Raw genomic sequence first — 20,385 nt, 5'->3', positions numbered from 1 at the left:
GCAGCATCTTTATAAAATATAATATAATGACTCATTTTTACAATGAAATTTTACTGGTGTTTCAATTAAAAATATATTTTAAAATAATATTTTCCCAGATACACTGAATATGGTATAATTAGGCTAAACACATATTGATTCAAACTTATTATCTCAAAATTCTGTTATATGAACAAATCTGTGTGCTAATGGGGCACACTAACATTCAACTAAAGTGAATTGTATAGACACATAGCATTTCACTGGATGATTACTTTAAATGTTTAGAGAGAAAATTAAATCTTTCAAGTCACTAGCAGATTATTCTTGCCCTGGAAATCAGCTGATGCTGTTGCTGCAGTGAATAAAACAGGCATTTGTAACACTGTAAAAAACTAAAAGAATAACTTGGGGATGACATTTAAAGAGTTCTAGTCCCCCTTGAAGCCATTTCTATCAATATAGTTTTAGGCATCTATTTTTACTGCCATCAAAAGGTCTCTCACATTCACATTAATTTTATAAGGAAGCAAGTTACTATTATTACTACTTTATTTATAGAAAAAGATTACTCTGCACTGTAACTAAATTGGCTATTTTAAAACTTAAAAAGTTAATAGGATTTTGTTAAGTACCTAACACTACATTCATGGTCATCTTCATCTGAGAGCCACGAAGAGCCTGATTCCGGGTGTCAAATAGATTGAGCCACAGAAATTGATCCAAGTACCTGTGTTAAATATTTTCTCTGCTACTGTTTCCCTTGACATCCTCCCCTCTGGCTACTGTCTACGAAGAAAGTAATTAGAAAACAGCATGTCTAATAAACTAACAGGCAAGTCACTGTTGATCAGATATGGAAATCACATTCTAAGAAAACGGAAAGAAGCCGAGCCGCACACCTGATTGTGTTATGTGAGACCCAATGACAAAAAAAAAAAAAAAAAAAAAAGATTACAAGCTATTCAAGTTTGGGTGCTGATTTTCTTTTTCAAAACCTGAGCAGAAGAAAAATGTCAGGGTTGTTTGGAAGCACCGAATTACAAGATCCAGACAGCCAACTAGAAAATCCTATTTGCAAAATAGCTCCCACCAGTTTCTTTTATGTCCGAAGTGAGACTCAGTTTTTGGCTAGAAAATACACTCCTGTCAGCGGTAAGGAAGAGGAATGGTGTCTCTCCCCCTTTTCAGAAACACCATTCCCTGGATGAATGGACAGCAGGAGCGCAGTCTCACAGACGCAGGACTGACCCGAGTACAGTCACCGTCTCTCTCCCAACCCTGAGGGGGGACAATCCCTTTGTGGCACCCGGGAAAGAGAGTATCCAAACGAGCTGGTCGGAGTCTGGCAGCGTGGGCAGCAGCGCGGCGACCACGGCTCCGGGCGCGAAGGTGTGTAAGGTAGGCGGGGTGAAGCACCCAGGAGCGGAGGGAAGAGCGCTGCACCCTCGCTAAGTCTAGCCGCGCTGGGCGCGTATCTGGGCGGCCCCAGAAACCAGCAGAGGCAGACTTGGGCCCGGGCAGAGCAGGAGGTGGGCAGAGCCCGTTCCCCCGCTGCCGTTACCTGCAGCAGCAGAAGCGCAGCCGCTGGCTCTTGCTGGATCCGCGCGTGGGCTGCCGACTGGACAGCAGCTACCGCCTCCACTGCCTGCACCTGCGACTCAGAGGATCCCTCTTTGGACAGGGCACCCCCACTCCGGGAATCCCAACGCCAGGAGCCATCCATGGCCATGACGGGGGCTTCTCGGCACCCGACTGGGACGCCCAGCCAGCTCCTTGTGGCGCTCGCCTGCCTGCTCTTGAGTCGCCCTGCGCTGCAGGGACAGGCATCCTCGCTTGGGACCGAGCCCGACCCGGTGCTTTACCTGCACGCCTGGGGTGCACTTGAAGGCACTCGCCCCGACGGCCCTAGCGTGCTGATTGCCAACCCTGGACTCCGGGTGCCCTTGGGTCGTTCCCTTTGGCTCGACCCGCTCCGTGATCTGGTGATTGGAGTGCAGCCGGGGGACCGGTGCGAAGTCACGGTACTGGACGCCCTGCCGCTGCTCAAGGGCGCGCTCTCCCCGCGCCGCTTCCCCTGCGCCTTCGGGCCCCGCCAGGTCCAGTACACTCATTTCGGCTCCCACAGCCCCGGACGCGCCCGGGTGCTGCTGCAGCTGCGCTACGACGCCCCGACTCACACGTTGGTGCTGCCCTTCACGCTGGCGGTGGACGTGGTCTTTTCCCAGCTGGAGCTGGTGACGCGCAACAGGCCTTTGGTAGTGGAGAAGCTGCAGGGCTGGAGCCGTGCCATCGACAGGAGAGTGCTGGACTTCGCCTCCCTGAAGTCCAGAGCCACGGCCACCCGCAGGTGCCGGCTCACCCCACTTCCTCACGAGGACGGCCCCCTGCCCAAGTACGGGCGCTTGGTGGACGCGATGGGGGCCCCTCTCCCCAGGGGCAAGCGCGTAGACTGTGAAGCTTTCCTCCGGGCTGGGGTGCGCTATCAGCACACCGCTGCCTCCTCGCCCAACCGGGACTACTTGCCAATGATGGTGGAGCTGCTGGGGCCTGAGGGCCAGGACGCTGGGTCCGCGGGTGTGCTGGTCCGCGAGCACTTCCAGCTGCTGGTGAGGATCCTCGGGGGAGCCAAGAACACACCGCCCAGACCCAGCTTCATGGCCACGATGATGATGGAGGTGGATCCGTTTGTGCTGACAGCCCTGACACCTGACGCACTAGCCGCGGAGGACGTCGAGTCAGACCCTGGCGACCTGGTGTTCAACATTCTCAACGCCCCCACTCCCGCACCAGGGCATCCAGGGCAGCAGGGCTACGTGGTCAGCACCGACGACCCTCTAGGCCTTCCAGTCTCCTTCTTTACCCAGCAGGAGCTGCGGGAGCTGAAGATTGCCTATCAGCCCCCTACAGAGAACTCCCATGGAGAGCGCCTCTTTCAGCTGGAACTGGAGGTGGTGGACGGAGACGGCGCCGCCTCAGACCCCTTTACCTTCATGGTGACAGTGAAATCCATGAATACTCTGGTCCCAGTGGCTAGCCATAACAGGGGACTTGTGCTTTTTGAAGGTCAGTCAAGGCCCTTGTCCAGCACCCACAGCGTTCCTATCAGTGATAAAGATAACCTGGAAGAGGTGAAAATGGCTGCAGTCAGGGGCTTGAGACATGGGCAGCTGGTGGTGTTTGGGGCACCTGCTGGGTGCAAGTATTTCACACCTGCGGACCTGGCAGCAAGGCGAGTGGTGTATCAGCATGATGGCAGCAACACCTACAGTGACAACATCATCTTCCGGATGGAGGACGGACACCACCAAGTGGAATTTCTCTTTCCCGTCACCATCCTACCTGTGGATGATGAACCACCAATGGTCAATACTAACACAGGACTCTCACTGACGGAAGGGCAGGTGGTCCAGATCTCTCCCTTTGTACTGAGCGCTACTGATATTGACTCTGAGGACTCAACCATCCGCTTTGTGCTAGAGAACCAGCTCTTAGAAGGAAATAAGGAAGAGCCACAGTGGGAGCTGGCCCCTGGTTCCTCCCACTCAGGCCACTACCTGGGGGACATGTTGCTGCGGCAGGCTGAACTGCCTCTTTCCACCGAAGGTGGGGACTGGCACTACATGGAAAAGGAAGGGCTTTATGAGAAAGTGGTGACTGAGTGGCTACAGAGAGACATAATGGAAGGGAGACTCTTCTACCGCCATCTTGGACCACACAGCTCTCAAACTGTAATGGTCCAGCTGGCTTTCCATGTGCAGGATGACCATGACCCACCCAATCTCTCCAACCAGCACATTTTCACCATCAAGGTCCAGCCAGCGGATATACTGAGTCCACAGCTGTATCCAGGAACTACACTAGAAATGACTGTACAAGAATACCAACTCACTCACTTCCAGAAGAACTTCCTCCGATACATTGACCAGGACTCTGATGACCAGAACCTATGGTACACCCTACTGACACTCCCGACTGACACAGATCGAAACCACCAAGTCCGGGCTGGAGAAATTGTGCTCACTGATTCACCAGACACACTCATCATGCACTTCACCCAAGCCCAGGTAAATCAGCGTGAAGTTGCCTACCAGCCTCCACAGAAGTTAGGTATTGCACCACGGGTTGTGCAGTTTACCTACCAGGTGGAAGATGCTGCAGGCAATAGCGTGCCAGGCACATTTACATTATTCCTGCAACCTGTGGACAACCAGCCCCCAGAAGTCACCAACAGAGGCTTTACTGTCTTAGAGGGAGGCAGCTTTAACCTCAGCAGTAATGAGCTGCATGTTACAGACCCAGACACAGACATTGACCAAATTGTCTTCATATTAGTCCGCGGTCCCCAACATGGACGCTTGCAGTACTTTAAAAAATGTATGGTCCCAGGGGAATCTTTCACGCAAGCTGATATTATTAATGGGAGTGTCTCTTACCAGCATGGTAGAGACCAGACAACTACCAGTGACACTTTCCATCTGGAAGTAAGTGATGGGGTGCACCATATACCCATCACCATCCCAATTTCCGTGCATCCCAGTGTGGCTAACGAAAGTCCTAGGATCTCTATCACAAGTAGTTCATTATTGGATGTTTCTATAGATGTACTAGAGAATAAAGCCACTGAAATTACCATGGGTGTCACCCATGGCAAAAGGAAGGACGTACATCACTTGATGCTGTCTTTCATTGTAAAGGACAGCCCCAAATTGGGCACTATTCTGGTCAATGGTTTGCCCACAGAACGATTCACCCAAGAGGACCTCATCAGTGGGAGAGTAGCCTATGTCCACACTGGAGGTGAAGTTGGTTTTCAAAAGCAGCACGATGCCTTCAGCCTCATCCTCTCCAATGATTCTTACCAATGGGTAGTGGGGAATAGCATAATAGAGAGAGTACAGGTACGAGTAACTGTGCTGCCTGTGGACAATGTGGGGCCCAGGGTCTTGGTGAGGGAGTCCTTCATTGTCTATGAAGGTGAGAAGAACTCCTTGACCTTACAACATCTCCATGTTGAAGATGTGGACACTCCTCAAGATGAACTCCTCTGCACAGTGACTAGTCAGCCAGCCTCTGGCTACCTGGAAAATATTGCACCAGCTCCTGGTTCAAAAATGTCCCAGTCTGGCAGCCCCATCAGTGCTTTCTCCCTCAGAGATGTCCAAATGAGGCATATCAATTATGTACAGAGTATTCACAAGGGAGTAGAGCCACAAGAGGATCAATTCACTTTTTATTGCTCTGATGGCATCAACTTCTCCCCAAATGTCTTCTTCCCTATAATCATCCTACCCACCAATGATGAGCAGCCTAAACTTTTTGCCCATGAGTTTGAGGTACTAGAGGGGATGAGCCTGGTCATAGACACTCAGCTGCTCAATGGAGCAGATGCTGACCTGCCACCGAATGAGCTCCACTTTCAACTCACAGTCCTCCCTCGGCATGGACAAATCATAGAGCAGCTGGCTACGGGCAGCCAGCCCATCCACAGCTTCACCCTCAAGGAGATTCAGGAGGCCTCCACCATTGTGTATGAGCATGATGACTCAGAGACCAAAGAGGACAGTTTTGAGGTCTGGCTAAGTGATGGCAAGCACACCACCCACAGGAAGGTACCCATTGTAGTGACACTAGTGGATGATGAAACTCCTCAGCTGACTGTCAACAATGGGCTGAAAGTAGAGAAAGGACACTCTGAGATTATCACAAATCAGATCCTCAAGGCCACAGATCTTGACTCAGATGATAAGAGCCTCAGTTTTGTCCTCCATTCTGGGCCTCAACAAGGGCTTCTACAGAGGCTGAGAAAACCCAGAGGAGAAGTGAGGAACAATCTTACTCTGGGAATGAACTTTACCCAGGATGAGATTGACAGAGGCCTCATCTGCTATATCCACACAGGCCAAGAAGGGATTGTTGATATTATCAAGTTTGATGTGACTGATGGGGCTAACACTTTGACAGACCACTACTTCTATGTCACTATTGGCAACTTAGACAAGGTCTTCCCTGAGTTAATCAGCAAAAGGATCACCTTAACAGAAGGTGCCAGAGTGACCCTTACCAACAGTCTGCTTAGCAACAGTGATATCAACAGCTCTGATGAACATCACTTTAACATTACACGGGCTCCAAGCCTGGGTCACCTAGAAAGTTCTGACCATGCTGGGGAACCCATTGCCTCTTTCACTCAGCTTCAATTGGCTAGCAACAAAATATCCTATGTCCATACTTCAAATGATGAGAAAAAGATGGACAGCTTTGAGTTTCAAGTGATCAGTGAACTCTACCCTGTGTCCAGAACCTTCAGGATCTTCATCACTGATGTGGATCATAAGAAACCTATCTTGATCATCCATAGACTAACACTACAGAAAGAGGCTAGCCAACTGATCACTCCCCTTGAGTTGACAGTGGAAGACAAGGATACCCCAGATTATCTTATTCTCTTTACCATCACCCAGGTCCCCATGCATGGCAAGATTTTGTACAATGGTAGCCATCCTGTGACCACTTTCACCAAGCAAGACTTGAACAAGAACATGATTAGCTACAAGCACGACGGCAGTGAGACCACTGAAGATAGTTTCTCCTTGACTGTGACAGATGGCACTCACACTGATTTCTATGTCCTCCCAGACACTGCCCTGGAGACACACAAACCTCAAGTAATGAGGGTCCAGATAAGATCATTAGACAATAGGCTTCCCCAGATTACTATCAACAGGGGTGCCCTAACCTTGAAGCACCTTCACACTGGACATATGGGCTTCTTGATTACCAGTAAGTCTCTGAAGGCAGAAGATCAGGACAGTCCCCACAGGCTTCTGAAGTATAAAGTTACCAGAGGACCAGAGCATGGCTTCATTATCAGAACTGGCCTTGGAAACCAGAGCACTCGAGTGTTTACACAAGGTTAGTATGCATTCTTCCCTGACTATTCTGTCCCTCCCCTTCATTGGATCAGATCTCTCAGCTTTGTGTAAAATTGTCCTGACCTCAGACATTTGCACTAAGATTCTTGTTCTAATAAAATACAGTAAAGTATGAAATTATTCTAAAAACAAACAAAGCAACAAGTCCTTTTTCATCAATTTCATCAGAATGCCTATTTAACAGGAACTCACACGTATTTCATAAAGTTGTAGTTATACCTTAAAACTGCTAAACACAGGAGGACAGCTTCTACTTCTGAAATATTATAAGATAACCTTATATTAATTCTGATAATATCAGATTGATTTTGAATTTTAAGAACGACATATAGAAATCATTTGCATAGTTATTAGTAAGTCCAGATTTCTGAAGATGTTTGGTATCTAGATTTTGGATATAAATTCCTACATTGTTCATTTTTATTATACTATTCAAATGTAATTTCTACATCTAATAAAAGCACAGAACTATGTTTGCTTGAGATTATTTTTTTCTTTTATATTTGGTGTTACTACTAATTATGAACTAGAGGCAGGTCCCTCTACTTTCCCAGGTGATGTGATACCTGCTGGTTTTTAAATGCTCTTTATGTTGTCATAACTTTTTTAGATAGCTCTGTGCGTGAAATGTCCCACACATGATACATGTAAACCTAGATGCAAACTCAGAGGAAAACTTACACATGTTTAAAAAATAGTTTGGTTACATTTTCAGAATTTCTTCTAAAGCAAATGAAATCATATGTGGTTCTCCATGGCATGTGTATACCTATGTGACAAATCTGCATGATATGCACATGTATCCCAGAACTTAAAGTATAACAGAAAAAGAAATAATGCAATCACAACAGTGATAACATTTTCAAATATTTAACTTTATAAACTTTTTAAATAATAAAATCATATGACTCTATAAGAATTATTTCTACAAACACACACCTCCGAGAGCAAATTGTTTTTAAAATACTAATAATTACCAATATAAAAACATAATTATAGACCTTCATAACAAATTATTACCCAAGAGAATAGGCAATAGGAAAAACTCATGATTTTATTCTAATTTTCCTTTTTCTTAGGATGCAGCAATTATTCTTGTTTAAATTCATTTTGACAAATAGTTCATGAGTATCCACAAATATGTCAAGCTCTATACTTGTGCAGAAGATTCAAAACCAGATAGACCTGGCTCTCCATAGAGGGCCAGGATGTTGTAAAGCACAGGTAACTAGAACGCCCTCCTTGCTGGGCTTTAGCACCCAGAGAATATGCACATAGTAGCACTGTGACAAAGTCAGGGTTTCTTAACTTTTATTTTAGGTTTGGAAGTACATATATTTAAACTCATGTCATGCTGGTTTGTTGTACAGATTATTTCATCACCCCGGTATTTAAGCCCAGTACCCAGTAGTTATCTTTTCTGCTCTACTCCTTCCTCCTACCTTCCACCCTCAAGAAGACCCCACTGTCAATTGTTCCTTTCATTGTATTCATGAGTTCTCATCATTTAGCTCCCACTTATAAGTGAGAATATGCAGTATTTGGTTTCCTGTTCCTGAATTAGTTTGTTAAGGATAGTAGCCTCTAGCTCTATCCATGTTCTTGAAAAAACAACAACAACAACAAAAACACATGATCTAGTTTTTAATGGCTGCATAGTATTCCATGGTGTATATGTAATATATTTTCTTTATCCAAAATATCATTGATGGACATTTAGGTTGATTCAGTGTCTTTGCTATTGTGAGTAGTGCTGCAATGAACATTTGCATGCATTTGTCTTTATGGTTGAATGATTTATATTTTTGGGGTGTATACCCAGTAATGGGACTGCTGGGTTGAAGGATAGTTCTGCTTTTAGTTCTCTGAGGAATCACCACACTGCTTTCCAGAATGGCTGAACTAATTTACACTCCCACCAACAATGTATAAATGTTCCCTTTTCTCTGCAACCTCACCCAGCATCTGTTATTTTTTGGCTTTTTAATAATCACCACTCTGACTGGGGTGAGATGGTACCTCATTGTGATAAAGTTTCAAACTAAAGTTTTATTTTTGACATTGTAGCTTTAAGAAGATTCATGTTCACTTAATCATTATTTTCAAATTTATTAATTGGAGTATTTCTATGCCTAATTAAAACTTTGAAGCTGTTAACATACTCATTTTCATTTGTGCCAATATGACTGTGTGTGACATTTGCTCTTTTTTTTTTTTTAGCTGACATTGATGAGATGAAGATATCCTATGTCTTGAATGAGGGCAGCAATGCATCAAAGGACATCTTCTATTTCTCTGTTGAAGACAATGGTAAGTCAATAATAAAACCTTCAAAAGGACTCGTGGTTAACTAAAATCAACATAAAATAGGAAAAAAATTAAATAATTTCTAGGCAAGTACAGGTATCATATAGGCAAGTATAGGTATCATATAAGCAAGTAATCACAATCAATAATGTCATAATACAAACAAATTAATTCTTTTTGTTTCTCTTATGGTCCTGTGCCAAACGATTCTTGATAAATAACTTTTTAGGAAGAGAAAGCAATGAGGGATTTGATGAGTGAAATGTGAAGTATTTTATCTGATCTGGATCATGTGTGACATCATATAGGCAAGTGAATCTCACCTTCAAGAGATTCTGTGAATCTAGCTAGTGGTTTCTATCATTCTGAAACAAATTAGAAAATACATCTTCAGATTTTGTTGAGATTTTTATTTGCAGAACTGAATCTTATGGCTCCCTGACCTTAGATTCGAAATCCTTCTGGATGGGGTAAATATATATATATATATATATATATATATACACATACATATACACACACACACACACACACACACATCTCCCGGCATAGAGGAAAGCTTACTTTAAAACCGCCTGTTTATGCTGCAGCTTGGTCTGTGTACTATTAACTTCAAAGTAGAATAATGGGCAGCATCTAGTTAACAGAAGCCACTTTCTTTACACACCTAGGGATTCAATGATTATGTGGTCAGCAGAAAAATCATTTTGCAGTATGACAGGATAATAGTAGAAATTATCTCTGTGTGTTGCTTGCCACTCAGTAACCTCTTTCAGTACAAATCATTACTCATTCCCAGTAAGTAACCTGCATTTTCTGCCTAAATCATGTGTAATCAGTCAAGAATTGAATTTATTGTAAAGTAGTCCTCTATGAGAGGCCGTATGGTATACTGACTGGGTTTGAATCCCAACTTGTCCTGTGTGACCTTGAGTAAGTGACCTTGTCCTCTTCATTCATTCCCCCATGTATAAAGCGGTGGTCTTCATACCTATGTCAAAGGGTTACTGAGAGGATTGACTAAGATCATAAATGTAAAGCACTTCATAAAAAGTAGGTGCTTTCACCCGATTCTTGTTCATTTTTTTAAAAAAATTTAATTTAAAAATAGGTGCCCATTAACTAGGTATTTTCTCGCCTTCTGAGGAGACTAACTACAGTTGAAACCACTGATCTCTCCTCCCCATTTCCTTCCTTAAAGTTTAAAACCAAATCTTCTTTCCCTTTCCCAAGTTCTCAAGAACCATAAGTTCCTGAAAAGATGAATGTATGCCTTTAAACAGGCTCATAAATAAATGTAAGACAAATGCTTTATCTTGAATATTTTCCTTTCTGTTTTTGAAACGATCGTCACTCTAAAAAGATGTACCTCTGACTCTGACACTATGCTTTGTGAACAATGTTAGAAACAAAAATCAGTCTGTGATGACACTGTAAGGTGGATTTTATGTAGCTACCATGTTTTAACTTTTTTCTGTGAGCTAGGCTGTCCTTAAAGACATTATGACTTTTGATCCTCACTACAAAATAAAAAGTAAATGTTATGATGCCCACTTTAAAATGAAGACACCACGGTTAAATAACTTGCCTGAAGTCATACAAGTAACAGGCAAGTAAACTGGAATCAAATCCAGGTCTTGCCAATTCCAAAGCTAGGGTTCTTAACTGCTAATGCTACACTCACCCTGCTTTGGGAAGCTGAAGCCACAGACAAAAGTTAGAGAACAGGGACAAGACTGCACTTCTTAACCTGACAAAGAAGCGCCTTGAGAATCAAAGTAATAAGAATGATCAAACACAGAGTCCAAAATATTTGAGGATACATTTGTTCATAGCTGGATCTTAAAGCATGTATACATAAACTAATTAAATATTTGCACATTCATTTATCCAGTGAATTTTTTTCCCTTGGATCCAGGGACAAACTGAAATTTTTAAAAATTATTTCTTTAAGATTTTTTTCTAGAAACAGGATCCCTCTATGTTGCCCAGGCTGGAATGCAGTGGCTCGAACTCTAGGCTTCAAGTTGGTCCTCCCACATCCACCTCTCAAGTAGCTGGTACTACAGGCATGCGCTGCCATGCCCAACCAGTGAATTTTTCAGTTGCCTTCCACGTACTGTGCATGGAGCTAAGATCCATGTCTGCTGATGATGGGCATCCCTGGAACAGCTGATAAAGGACTCACTTTAAACGTTTTATTATCTGTGATTTTGAAATATTATGAATCCATTGCTTTACAGTAGCTGACTTAATCTTTTTTCTTTCAAAATGCCCTCACTTTAAAAAGATTTCCCAAATGGAATGTTGAACATTTCCATTTGATCTATTAATAATTTTTTTTCCTAATGGCACATAGCACTAACAGAAGGTATTATATCCTTCTAGAAATAGATCTTTCACTGTCGGGCTGAAGTAGATGTCGTTGTTGTTGTTTCCATACCAATATTCAAACTGTTAAAAGAAGACCCTGCCCTGCCTCCAGAACTGACATTAGGTGTATGCTGCAGCTTAGCTCAGGGGTATTAAGAATGGAAATACTGGCAAAAATGACCCTCACGCTCCAACTTTGCTAAAATCTCAAGAGTGATACCATGAAGGCTTCTAATTAATAGGCTCTGGACCCAGGCTGTCTGTGTCCAAATCTCAGCTCAACTGTTGTAGTCTTACATATTTGAGAAACTGCCTGTGCTTTAGTTTGCTCACCTATGAGCTGAAGATAATGATGGCATGTGCCCCTTAGAATTATTATGAGGATTTTATTAGTTTCCTATTGCTACTATAACAAATTACCACAAACTTAGTGGCTTGAACCAACACAAATCTGTCATCTTACAGTTCTGGAGTTCAGAAATCCAAAATGGTCCTTAATAGAATAGAATCGAGGTTTTGACAAGGCTGCATTTTCTTTTTTTTTTTTCCATAAGTTTTTGGGGGTACAGGTGGTATTTGGTTACATGAGTAAGTTCTTTGGTGGTGATTTGTGAGATTTTCGTGTACCCATCACCCGAGCAGTATACAGTATTTTTTGCCGCCTTTCCACTCTTCCCCCCAAGTCCCCAAAGTCCATTGTATCATTCTTATGCCTTTGCATCCTCATATCTTAGCTCTCACATATCAGTGAGAACATATGATATTTGGTTTTCCATTACTGAGTTAATTCATTTAGAATAATAGTCTCCAATCTCATCAAGGTCACTGCAAATGCTGTTAATTCATTCCTTTTATGACTGCATAGTATTCCATTGTATATATATACCACAGTTTCTTTATCCACTCATTTATTGATGGGCATTTGGGTTGGCTCCATGATTTTGTAATTGTGAATTGTGCTGCTATAAACATGCGTGTGCAAGTATCTTTTTCAAATAATGACTTCTTTTCCTCTGGGTGGATACCTAGTAGTGGGATTGCTGGATCAAATGGTAGTTCTACTTCTGGTTCTTTAAGGAATCTCCACACTGTTTTCTGTAGTGGCTGTACTAGTTTACATTCCCACTGGCAGTGTAGAAGTGTTCCCTGATTAACAAACACATCCACACCAAAATCTACTGCTTTTTTTAATTATTATTTTTTTATTATTGCCATTCTTGCAGGAGTGAGGTGGTATCTTATTGTGGTCTTGATTTAAATTTCCCTAATTATTAGTGATGTTGGGCATTTGTTCATGTTTGTTGGCCATTTGTATATCTTCTTTTGAGAATTGTCTATTAATGTCCTTAGCCCGCTTTTTGATGGGATTGTTTGTTTTCTTCTTACTGATTTGTTTGAGTTTGTTGTAAATTCTGGATATTAGTCCTTTGTCAGATATATACATTGTGAAGACTTTCTCCCACTCTGTGGGTTGTGCATTTTCTCTGCTGACCATTTCTTTTGCCATGCAAAAGCTCTTTTGTTTAATTAGGTCCCAGCTATTTATCTTTGTTTTTATTGCATTTCCTTTTGGGATCTTGAAATCCTTGGCTAGGCCAGCGTCTAGAAGGGTTTTTCCAATGTTATCTTCTAGAATTTTTATAGTTTCAGGTCTTAGGATTAAGTCCTTAAGGCATCTTGAGTTGGTTTTTGTATAAGGTGAGAGATGAGGATCCAGTTTCACTTGCCTACATTTGGCTAGCCAATTATCCCAGCACCATTTGTTGAAAAGGGTGTCCTTTCCCCACTGTATGTTTTTTGTTTGCTTTGTCAAAGATCAGTTAACTGGAAGTATTTGGCTTTATTTCTGGGTTCTCTGTTCTGTTCCATTGGTCTGTGTGCCTACTCTTGTACCAGTACCATGCTGTATTAGTGACTATGGCCTTATAGTACAGTCTGAAATCAGGTAGTGTGATGCCTCCAGGTTTGTTCTTTTTGCTTAGTGGCTTTGGCTATACGGGCTCTTTTTTGGTTCTATATGAGTTTTAGAGTTCTTTTTCCTAATTCTATGAATACTTATGGTGGTATTTTGATGGGAAGTGCCTTGAATTTGTAGATTGCTTTTGGCAGTATGGTCATTTTCACAATATTTATACTACCAATCCATGAGCATGAGATGTATTTCCATTTGTTTGTGTTGTCTGTGATTTCTTTCAGTAGTGTTTTGTACTTTTCCTTCTAGAGGTCTTTTGATTCCTTGGTTAGGTATATTCCTAAGTATTTTATTTTATTTTATTTTATTTTATTGCAGCATTTTAAAAGGGGTTGAGTTCTTGATTTGATTCTCTGCTTGGTAGCTGTTGGTGTATAGAAGAGCTACTGATTTGTGTACATTAATCTTGTATCCCATAAACTCTATTGAATTATTTTATCAGTTCTAGGAGCTTTCTGGAGGAGTCCTTAGGGTTTTCAAGGTAAATGATCATATTATCAGCAAACAGTGTCAGTTTGATTTCATCTTTACCGATTTGGATGCCCTTTATTTCTTTCTCTTGTCTGATTGCTCTGGCTAGGACCTCCAGTACTATGTTGAAGACGAGTGGTGAGAGTGGGCATCCTTGTCTTGTTCCAGTTCTCGAAGGGAATGATTTAAACTTTTGCCCATTCAGTATTATATTGGCTGTGGGTTTGTCATAGATGGCTTTTATTACATTAAAGTATGCTCCTTGCATGCCAATTTTGCAGAGAGTTTTAATAATAAAGGGATGCTGGATTTTGTCAAATGCTCTTTCTGCATCTATTGAAATGATCATGTGATTTTTTTGTTTTAATTCTGTTTATGTGGTGTATCAAATTTATTGACTTGTGGACGTTAAACCATCCCTGCATCCCTGATATGAAACCCACTTGATCATGGTGGATTATTTGTCTTTTTGACATATTGTTGGACTCAGTTAGCTAGTATTTGATTAAGGATTTTAGCATCCATTGTTCATCAAGGATATTGGTCTGTAGTTTTCAGTTTTGGTTATATCCTTTCCTGGTTTTAGTATTAGGGTGATGCTGGCTTTGTAGAATGAATTAGGGAGGGTTCTGTTTTTCTCTATCTTGTGGAATAGTGTCAAAAGAATTGTACCAATTCTTCTTTGAATGTCTGGTAGAATTCTGTTGTGAATCCATCTGGTCCTGGATTTTTTGTTGTTGTTGTTGTTGGTAATTTTTAAATTACCATTTCAATCTCACTGCTTGCTATTGGTCTGCTCAGGGCATCTAATTCTTCCTAATTTAAGTTAGGAGGGTTGTATTTTTCCGGGAATTTATCCATCTCTTCTAGGTTTTCTAGTTATGTGAGTAAAGGTGTTCATAGCAGCCTTGAATGATCTTTTCTATTTCAGTGGTGTCATTTGTAATATCTCCTTACATTTGGTGTCATTTGTAAAACCTCCATTCTGTGGTTCTGTATCTTTTATATATATACACACACATATATATATATGAACTTAAAGTATATATATGTGTGTGTGTACATATATATATACTTTAAGTTCTGGGGTGTGTGTGTGTGTGTATATATATATATATACACACACTTTAAGTTCTGGGGTACATGTGCAGAACATGCAGATTTGTTACATGCAGATTTTGTTTCTTAATGAGGTTATTTGGATTTTCTCTCTACTTTTCTTGGTTAACCTTGTCAATGGTCTATCAATTTTATTTATCTTTTCAAAGAACCAGCTTTTTTGTTTTATTTAACTTTTGTATTTTTTGTTTGTTTGTTTCAATTTCATTTAGTTCTGATCTGATCTTGGTTATTTCCTTTCTTTTGCTGTGTTTGGCTTTGGTTTGTTCTTGTTTCTCTAGTTTCATAAGGTGTGACCTTAGATTGTCTATCTGTGCTTTCAGTCTTTTTGATGTAGGTGTTTAGGACTATGAACTTTTATCTTAGCACTGCCTTTGCTGTATCCCGGAGATTTTCATAGGTTGTGTCATTATTGTCGTTCGGTTTGAAGAATTTTTTAATTTCCATCTTGATTTTGTTTTTGACCCAATGCTCATTCAGGAGCAGGTTAATTTCCATGTATTTGCATGGTTTTGAAGGTTCCTTTGGGAGTTGATTTCCAGTTTTATTCCACTATGGTGTGAAAGAGTGCTTGATATAATTTCAATTTCCTAACATTTATTCAGGCTCGTTTTATGGCCTATCATATGATCTATCTTGGAGAAAGTTTCATGTACTGTTGAATAGAATGTGTATTCTGCTATTGTTGTATACAATGTTCTGTATATATCTGTTAAAGTCCATTTGTTCCAAGGTATAGTTTAAATCCCTTGTTTCTGTCTTCATGACCTGTCTATTGCTGTCAGTGGAGTATTTAAGTCCTCCACTCTTACTGTGTTGATGTCTATCTCATTCCTTAGGTCTATTAGTAATTGCTTTATAAATTTTGGAGCACCAGTGTTAGATGCATATATGTTTAAGATTGTGATATTTTCCTGTTGGATGAGGCCTTTTACCATTATATAATGTCTTTCTTTGTCTCTTCCAACGGCTGTTGCTTTAAAATTTGTTTTGTCTGATATAAGAATAGCTACCCCAGCTCACTTTTGGTATCTGTTTGCATGAAATGCCTATTTCCACCCCTTTACTCTAAGTTTATGTGAGTCCTTATGTGCTAGCTGAGTCTCCTCAATGCAGCAGATAGTTGGTTGGTGAGTTCTCATCCATTCTGTGGTTCTGTATCTTTTATATATATATACACACACACATATATATATGAACTTAAAGTATATATATATGTGTGTGTACATATATATGTGTGTGTACATATATATATACACTTTAAGTTCTGGGGTGTGTGTGTGTGTGTGTGTATATATATATATATATATATACACACACTTTAAGTTCTGGGGTACATGTGCAGAACATGCAGATTTGTTACATAGGTATACACATGCCATGGTGGTTTGCTGCACCCATCAACCCATCATCTACATTAGGTATTTTTCCTAATGCCATCCCTCCCCCAGGCCCCCACCCCTCGACAGGCCCTGGTGTGTGATGAGCCCCACGCAGCTGTGTCCATGCGTTCTCATTATTCACCTCCCACTTATGAGTGAGAATATGCTGTGTTTGGTTTTCTGTTGTTGTGTTAGTTTGGACATGAATGAAGCTGGTTCTGTATCTTTTAAGCAGAGCATTTAGATCACTGGCATTCAATGTTAGTATTGAAATGTGAGGTACTATTGCAGTCATCATGCACTTTGTTACCTACGTACTTTGGTTTTTGTTTTTTGCTTTTTAACTTGTATTTTTGTTTTATGGGTCCTGTGTGATTTATGCTTTAAAGAGGTTCTGTTTTGATGTGTTTCCAGGATTTGTTTCAAGATTTAGAGGTCCTTTAGAGTTCCTATAGTGGTGGCTTGGTAATGATGAATTCCCTCAGCACTTGTTCATCTGAAAAAGACTGTATCTTTCCTTCATATATGATGCTTACTTTTGCTGGATACAAAATTCTTGGCTAATAATTATTTTGTTTAAGGAGACTGAAGATAGGCCCCTAACCCTTCTAGCTTGTAGGGTTTCTGCTGAGAAATGTGCTGCTAATCTGATACATTTTTCTTTATAGGTTACACGGTGCTTCTGTCTCACAGCTCTTAAGATTCTTTCCTTCATCTTTGAATAACCTGATGACAATGAGCCTAGGTGAAGATCTTTTTGCAATAATTTTCCCAGGTGTTCTTTGTGCTTCTTGTATTTGGATGGCTAGGTCTCTAGCAAGGCTGGGGGAGTTTTCCTTGATTTTTCCCCCAAAAAATGTTTTTAAAATTTTTAGACTTCTCTTCTTCCTAAGGAACACCGATTATTCTTAGGTTTGTTCATTTAACATAATCCCAGACTTCCTGGAGGCTTTGTTGATATTTTCTTATTCTTTTTTCTTTGTCTTTGTTGGATTGGGTTAATTTGAAGACGTTTTCTTTGAACTCTAAATTTCTTTCTTCTACTTGTTCAATTCTATTGCTGAGACCTTCCGGAGCATTTCACATTTCTAAAAGTATATACAAAGTTTCATGAATTTTTTATTGTTTTTTCTTTAAGCTATCTATTTCCCTGAATATTTCTCCCTTCACTTCTTGTATCATTTTTTGGATTTCCTTGCATTAGGCTTCACCTTCCTCTGGTCCCTCCCTGATTAGCTTAATAACTAACCTCCTAAATTCCTTTTCAGGTAAATCAAGGATTTCTTCTTGGTTTGGACCCATTGCTGATGAACTAGTGTGATTTTTGGGGGGTGTTGAAGAGCCTTGTTTTGTCATTTTACCAGGATTGATTTTCTGGTTCCTTCCCATTTGGGTAGCCTCTGTCAGAGGGAAGGTCTAGGGCTGAAAGCTGCTGTTCAGATTCTTTTGTCCCACGGGGTGTTCCCTTGATGTAGTACTCTCTGCCTTTTACTATGAATGTGGCTTCTGTGAGCCAAACTGCAGTGATTGTGTTCTCTCTTCTGGGTCTAGCCACCCAGCAAGTCTACCAGACTCTGGGCTGGTACTGGGGTTTTCTGCACAGAGTCCTGTGATGTGAAGCATCTATGGGTCCCTCAGCCATGGAAAGCAGCTCCTGTTCTGGTGGAAGTGGCGGGAGGTGCAGTGGACTCCATGAGGGTCCTTAGCTTTGGTGGTTTAATGCTCTATTTTTGTGCCAGTTGACCTCCTGCTAGGAGGTCACACTTTACAAAGAGCGTCAGCTGTGGTGGTATGGGGAGGAATTGTCAGTGGGCAGGGTCCTAGAACTCCCAAGATTATATGCCCTTGTCTTCCACTACCAGGGTGGGTAGGGAAGACCCATCACGTGAGGGAGGGGTTAGGTGTGTCAGAGCTTAGACTTTCCTTGGGTGAGTCTTGCTGCAGCTGCTGTGGGGGATAGGAGTGAGGTTCCCAGGTCACTGGAGTTGTGTACCTAGGAGGATTATGTCTGCCTCTGCTGAGTCATACAGGTTGTTAGGGAAGTGGGGGAAAGCCTGCAGTCACAGGCCTCGGCCAGCTCCCTCGCAAACTTAAGGGCAGTTCTCACCTTCACCATGCCCCCCACAACAACCCCCAGACCATTTCCAGGCAGAGAACCACTCGGGCTTGAAAACCTGCCTCAGGCTATATGCCTCCCAGCTGCGAAAGAAAGGGGCTTGGTTCTTTCCCCACCTGTGGAGTTCTCCACACTGGATTTGCTCCCTCCCTGAGTTCTGGCCAGGAGGCTTCTCACTCCGTTGAAATTGTTACAAAGTTCAGCTAGCGATTTCGTTGTCCCTGTGTAGTTCTCCGCCTGCTCCTCTCCTGTTGGATCCCTGTGATGCCAGGCAGGAATGGCCTGCTAGGGGAACCAGCGAGCTCCCGGGCCTTTCTGCGGCTTCCTCTACCCCTGAATTTTGTTCAGCTCTCCAAATTGACTCAGCTGCAGGTAAAGTTGGAAACTTCTCCTGCGAACAGACTTTCAGCTTCTCCAATGGGGGTGTGTGTTCAGGAGAGGAGGGTCTCCCTTTACCACTTCCATAGTTGGGGCACTCACAGTTTGGGGGGACTCTCCCAGGTCCTGCAGGAACATTCTGCTTCCTTCAGAGGGTCTGTGGGTCCTCTTGGGATTGCTAGTTTGTTCTTGCAGTCGATCTGGAGCTAAAATTCACAATGCGAGCCCCTGCTCGCTCTGTCCGGAGCTGCAATCTAATCCTGCCTCCCATCTGCCATGATGTCCCGCCTCTCTCCAGCCTAGTTTTTAAAACCTCAAGACCGCATGTTCTTATGCAACTTTAGGGTAGAATCCATTTCCTGGCCTTTTCCAGCTTCTAGCGATTGCACATTCTTTCATCTTCAAAGCCAGAAGTGGCTGAATCTTTCTCCTGCTGCATCACTCTGATACTCTCCTGCCTCCCTCTTTCACTAGTAAGGACCCTTGTGATACATTGGGCCTACCCAGATAATCCAGCATAATCTCCCTGTCTCAAGAGCCTTCTTTTAATCACATCTGAAAATTCCCTTTGGCCATGCAATATATTCATAGATTCCAGGAATGAAGATGTGGATGTCTTTTGGGAAACATTGAACCATTGTTCTCTACCACAAGTATTAAAGGAATCAACACACATAAGGCACTTAGAAGACTGTCTGACACATAATAAGCACTCAGTAAATACCATCTTTACAATTATCAGCTAGTGTTAATGGTAAAGGGTAGTTACTGCAAGTTGTCCAGGCTCTTTGCATTTTGAACAAAGAATTGGACAAAACCCCCAGCAAAGCAAAGGAATGAAGCAACAAAAGAACAAAAGCAGGGATTTACTGAAAACAAAAGAACACTCCACAATGTGGGAGCAGACCCAAGCAGTGGCTCGAGGGCTGGATACAGAATCTTCTTGGGTCCCAATACCTGCTAGAAGTTTCTCTTTGGCCACTTCATGCTCACCCTATGTAACGGAAGTGGTAGCCCACTATCAGTCTGATTGGTTGCAGACAGTAGCTATTCAGAGGCTGGAATGAAGTTACAAAGTTGCAAACCAAGACTCAACCTCACTCATGATTTGTTGCAGATAGCCAATCTCCCATCTGATGGGCAGAAAAGGTCAAAGGCAGTAGCCTCTGGTCCTTTTGTTACTTAGGCCTGGAAAATTAGGATTTTCCTCTTAATTTAGTTCTAGGAAGTTGGCGTGAAACAGGCTTAGATCCCCTGCCTCCAGACCCTATTCTCTTGCCTCACCATGATACGAAATTTTGTATTTTTCTTCTTCTAGCTGAAAAGGAGTTTCTTAACTTATTCCTCTTTATA

At 42.1% G+C, this 20,385-nt stretch overlaps 1 protein-coding gene across 2 annotated transcripts in view; it reads left to right on the top strand.

Moving 5' to 3' along the window:
• The first annotated feature begins 1,177 nt into the window (after positions 1-1,177).
• The window catches only part of FREM3 (FRAS1 related extracellular matrix 3), a 114,921-nt gene continuing 95,713 nt past the window's right edge, over positions 1,178-20,385 (top strand). For both annotated transcript variants that reach the window (XM_065545541.2, XM_005555992.5), the window contains exons 1-2: positions 1,178-6,894; positions 9,135-9,224. In XM_065545541.2, the coding sequence (XP_065401613.1) occupies positions 1,704-6,894; positions 9,135-9,224 (5,281 nt within the window). In that variant the 5' untranslated portion in view covers positions 1,178-1,703. The remainder of the gene's footprint in view (positions 6,895-9,134; positions 9,225-20,385) is intronic.

Source organism: Macaca fascicularis, chromosome 5 (genome assembly GCF_037993035.2).
Source record: "Macaca fascicularis isolate 582-1 chromosome 5, T2T-MFA8v1.1".
NCBI classification, from domain to species: domain Eukaryota; kingdom Metazoa; phylum Chordata; class Mammalia; order Primates; family Cercopithecidae; genus Macaca; species Macaca fascicularis.
Note: the sequence above shows the minus strand (reverse complement) of the source record. Positions and strands in the feature narration are given on the sequence as shown.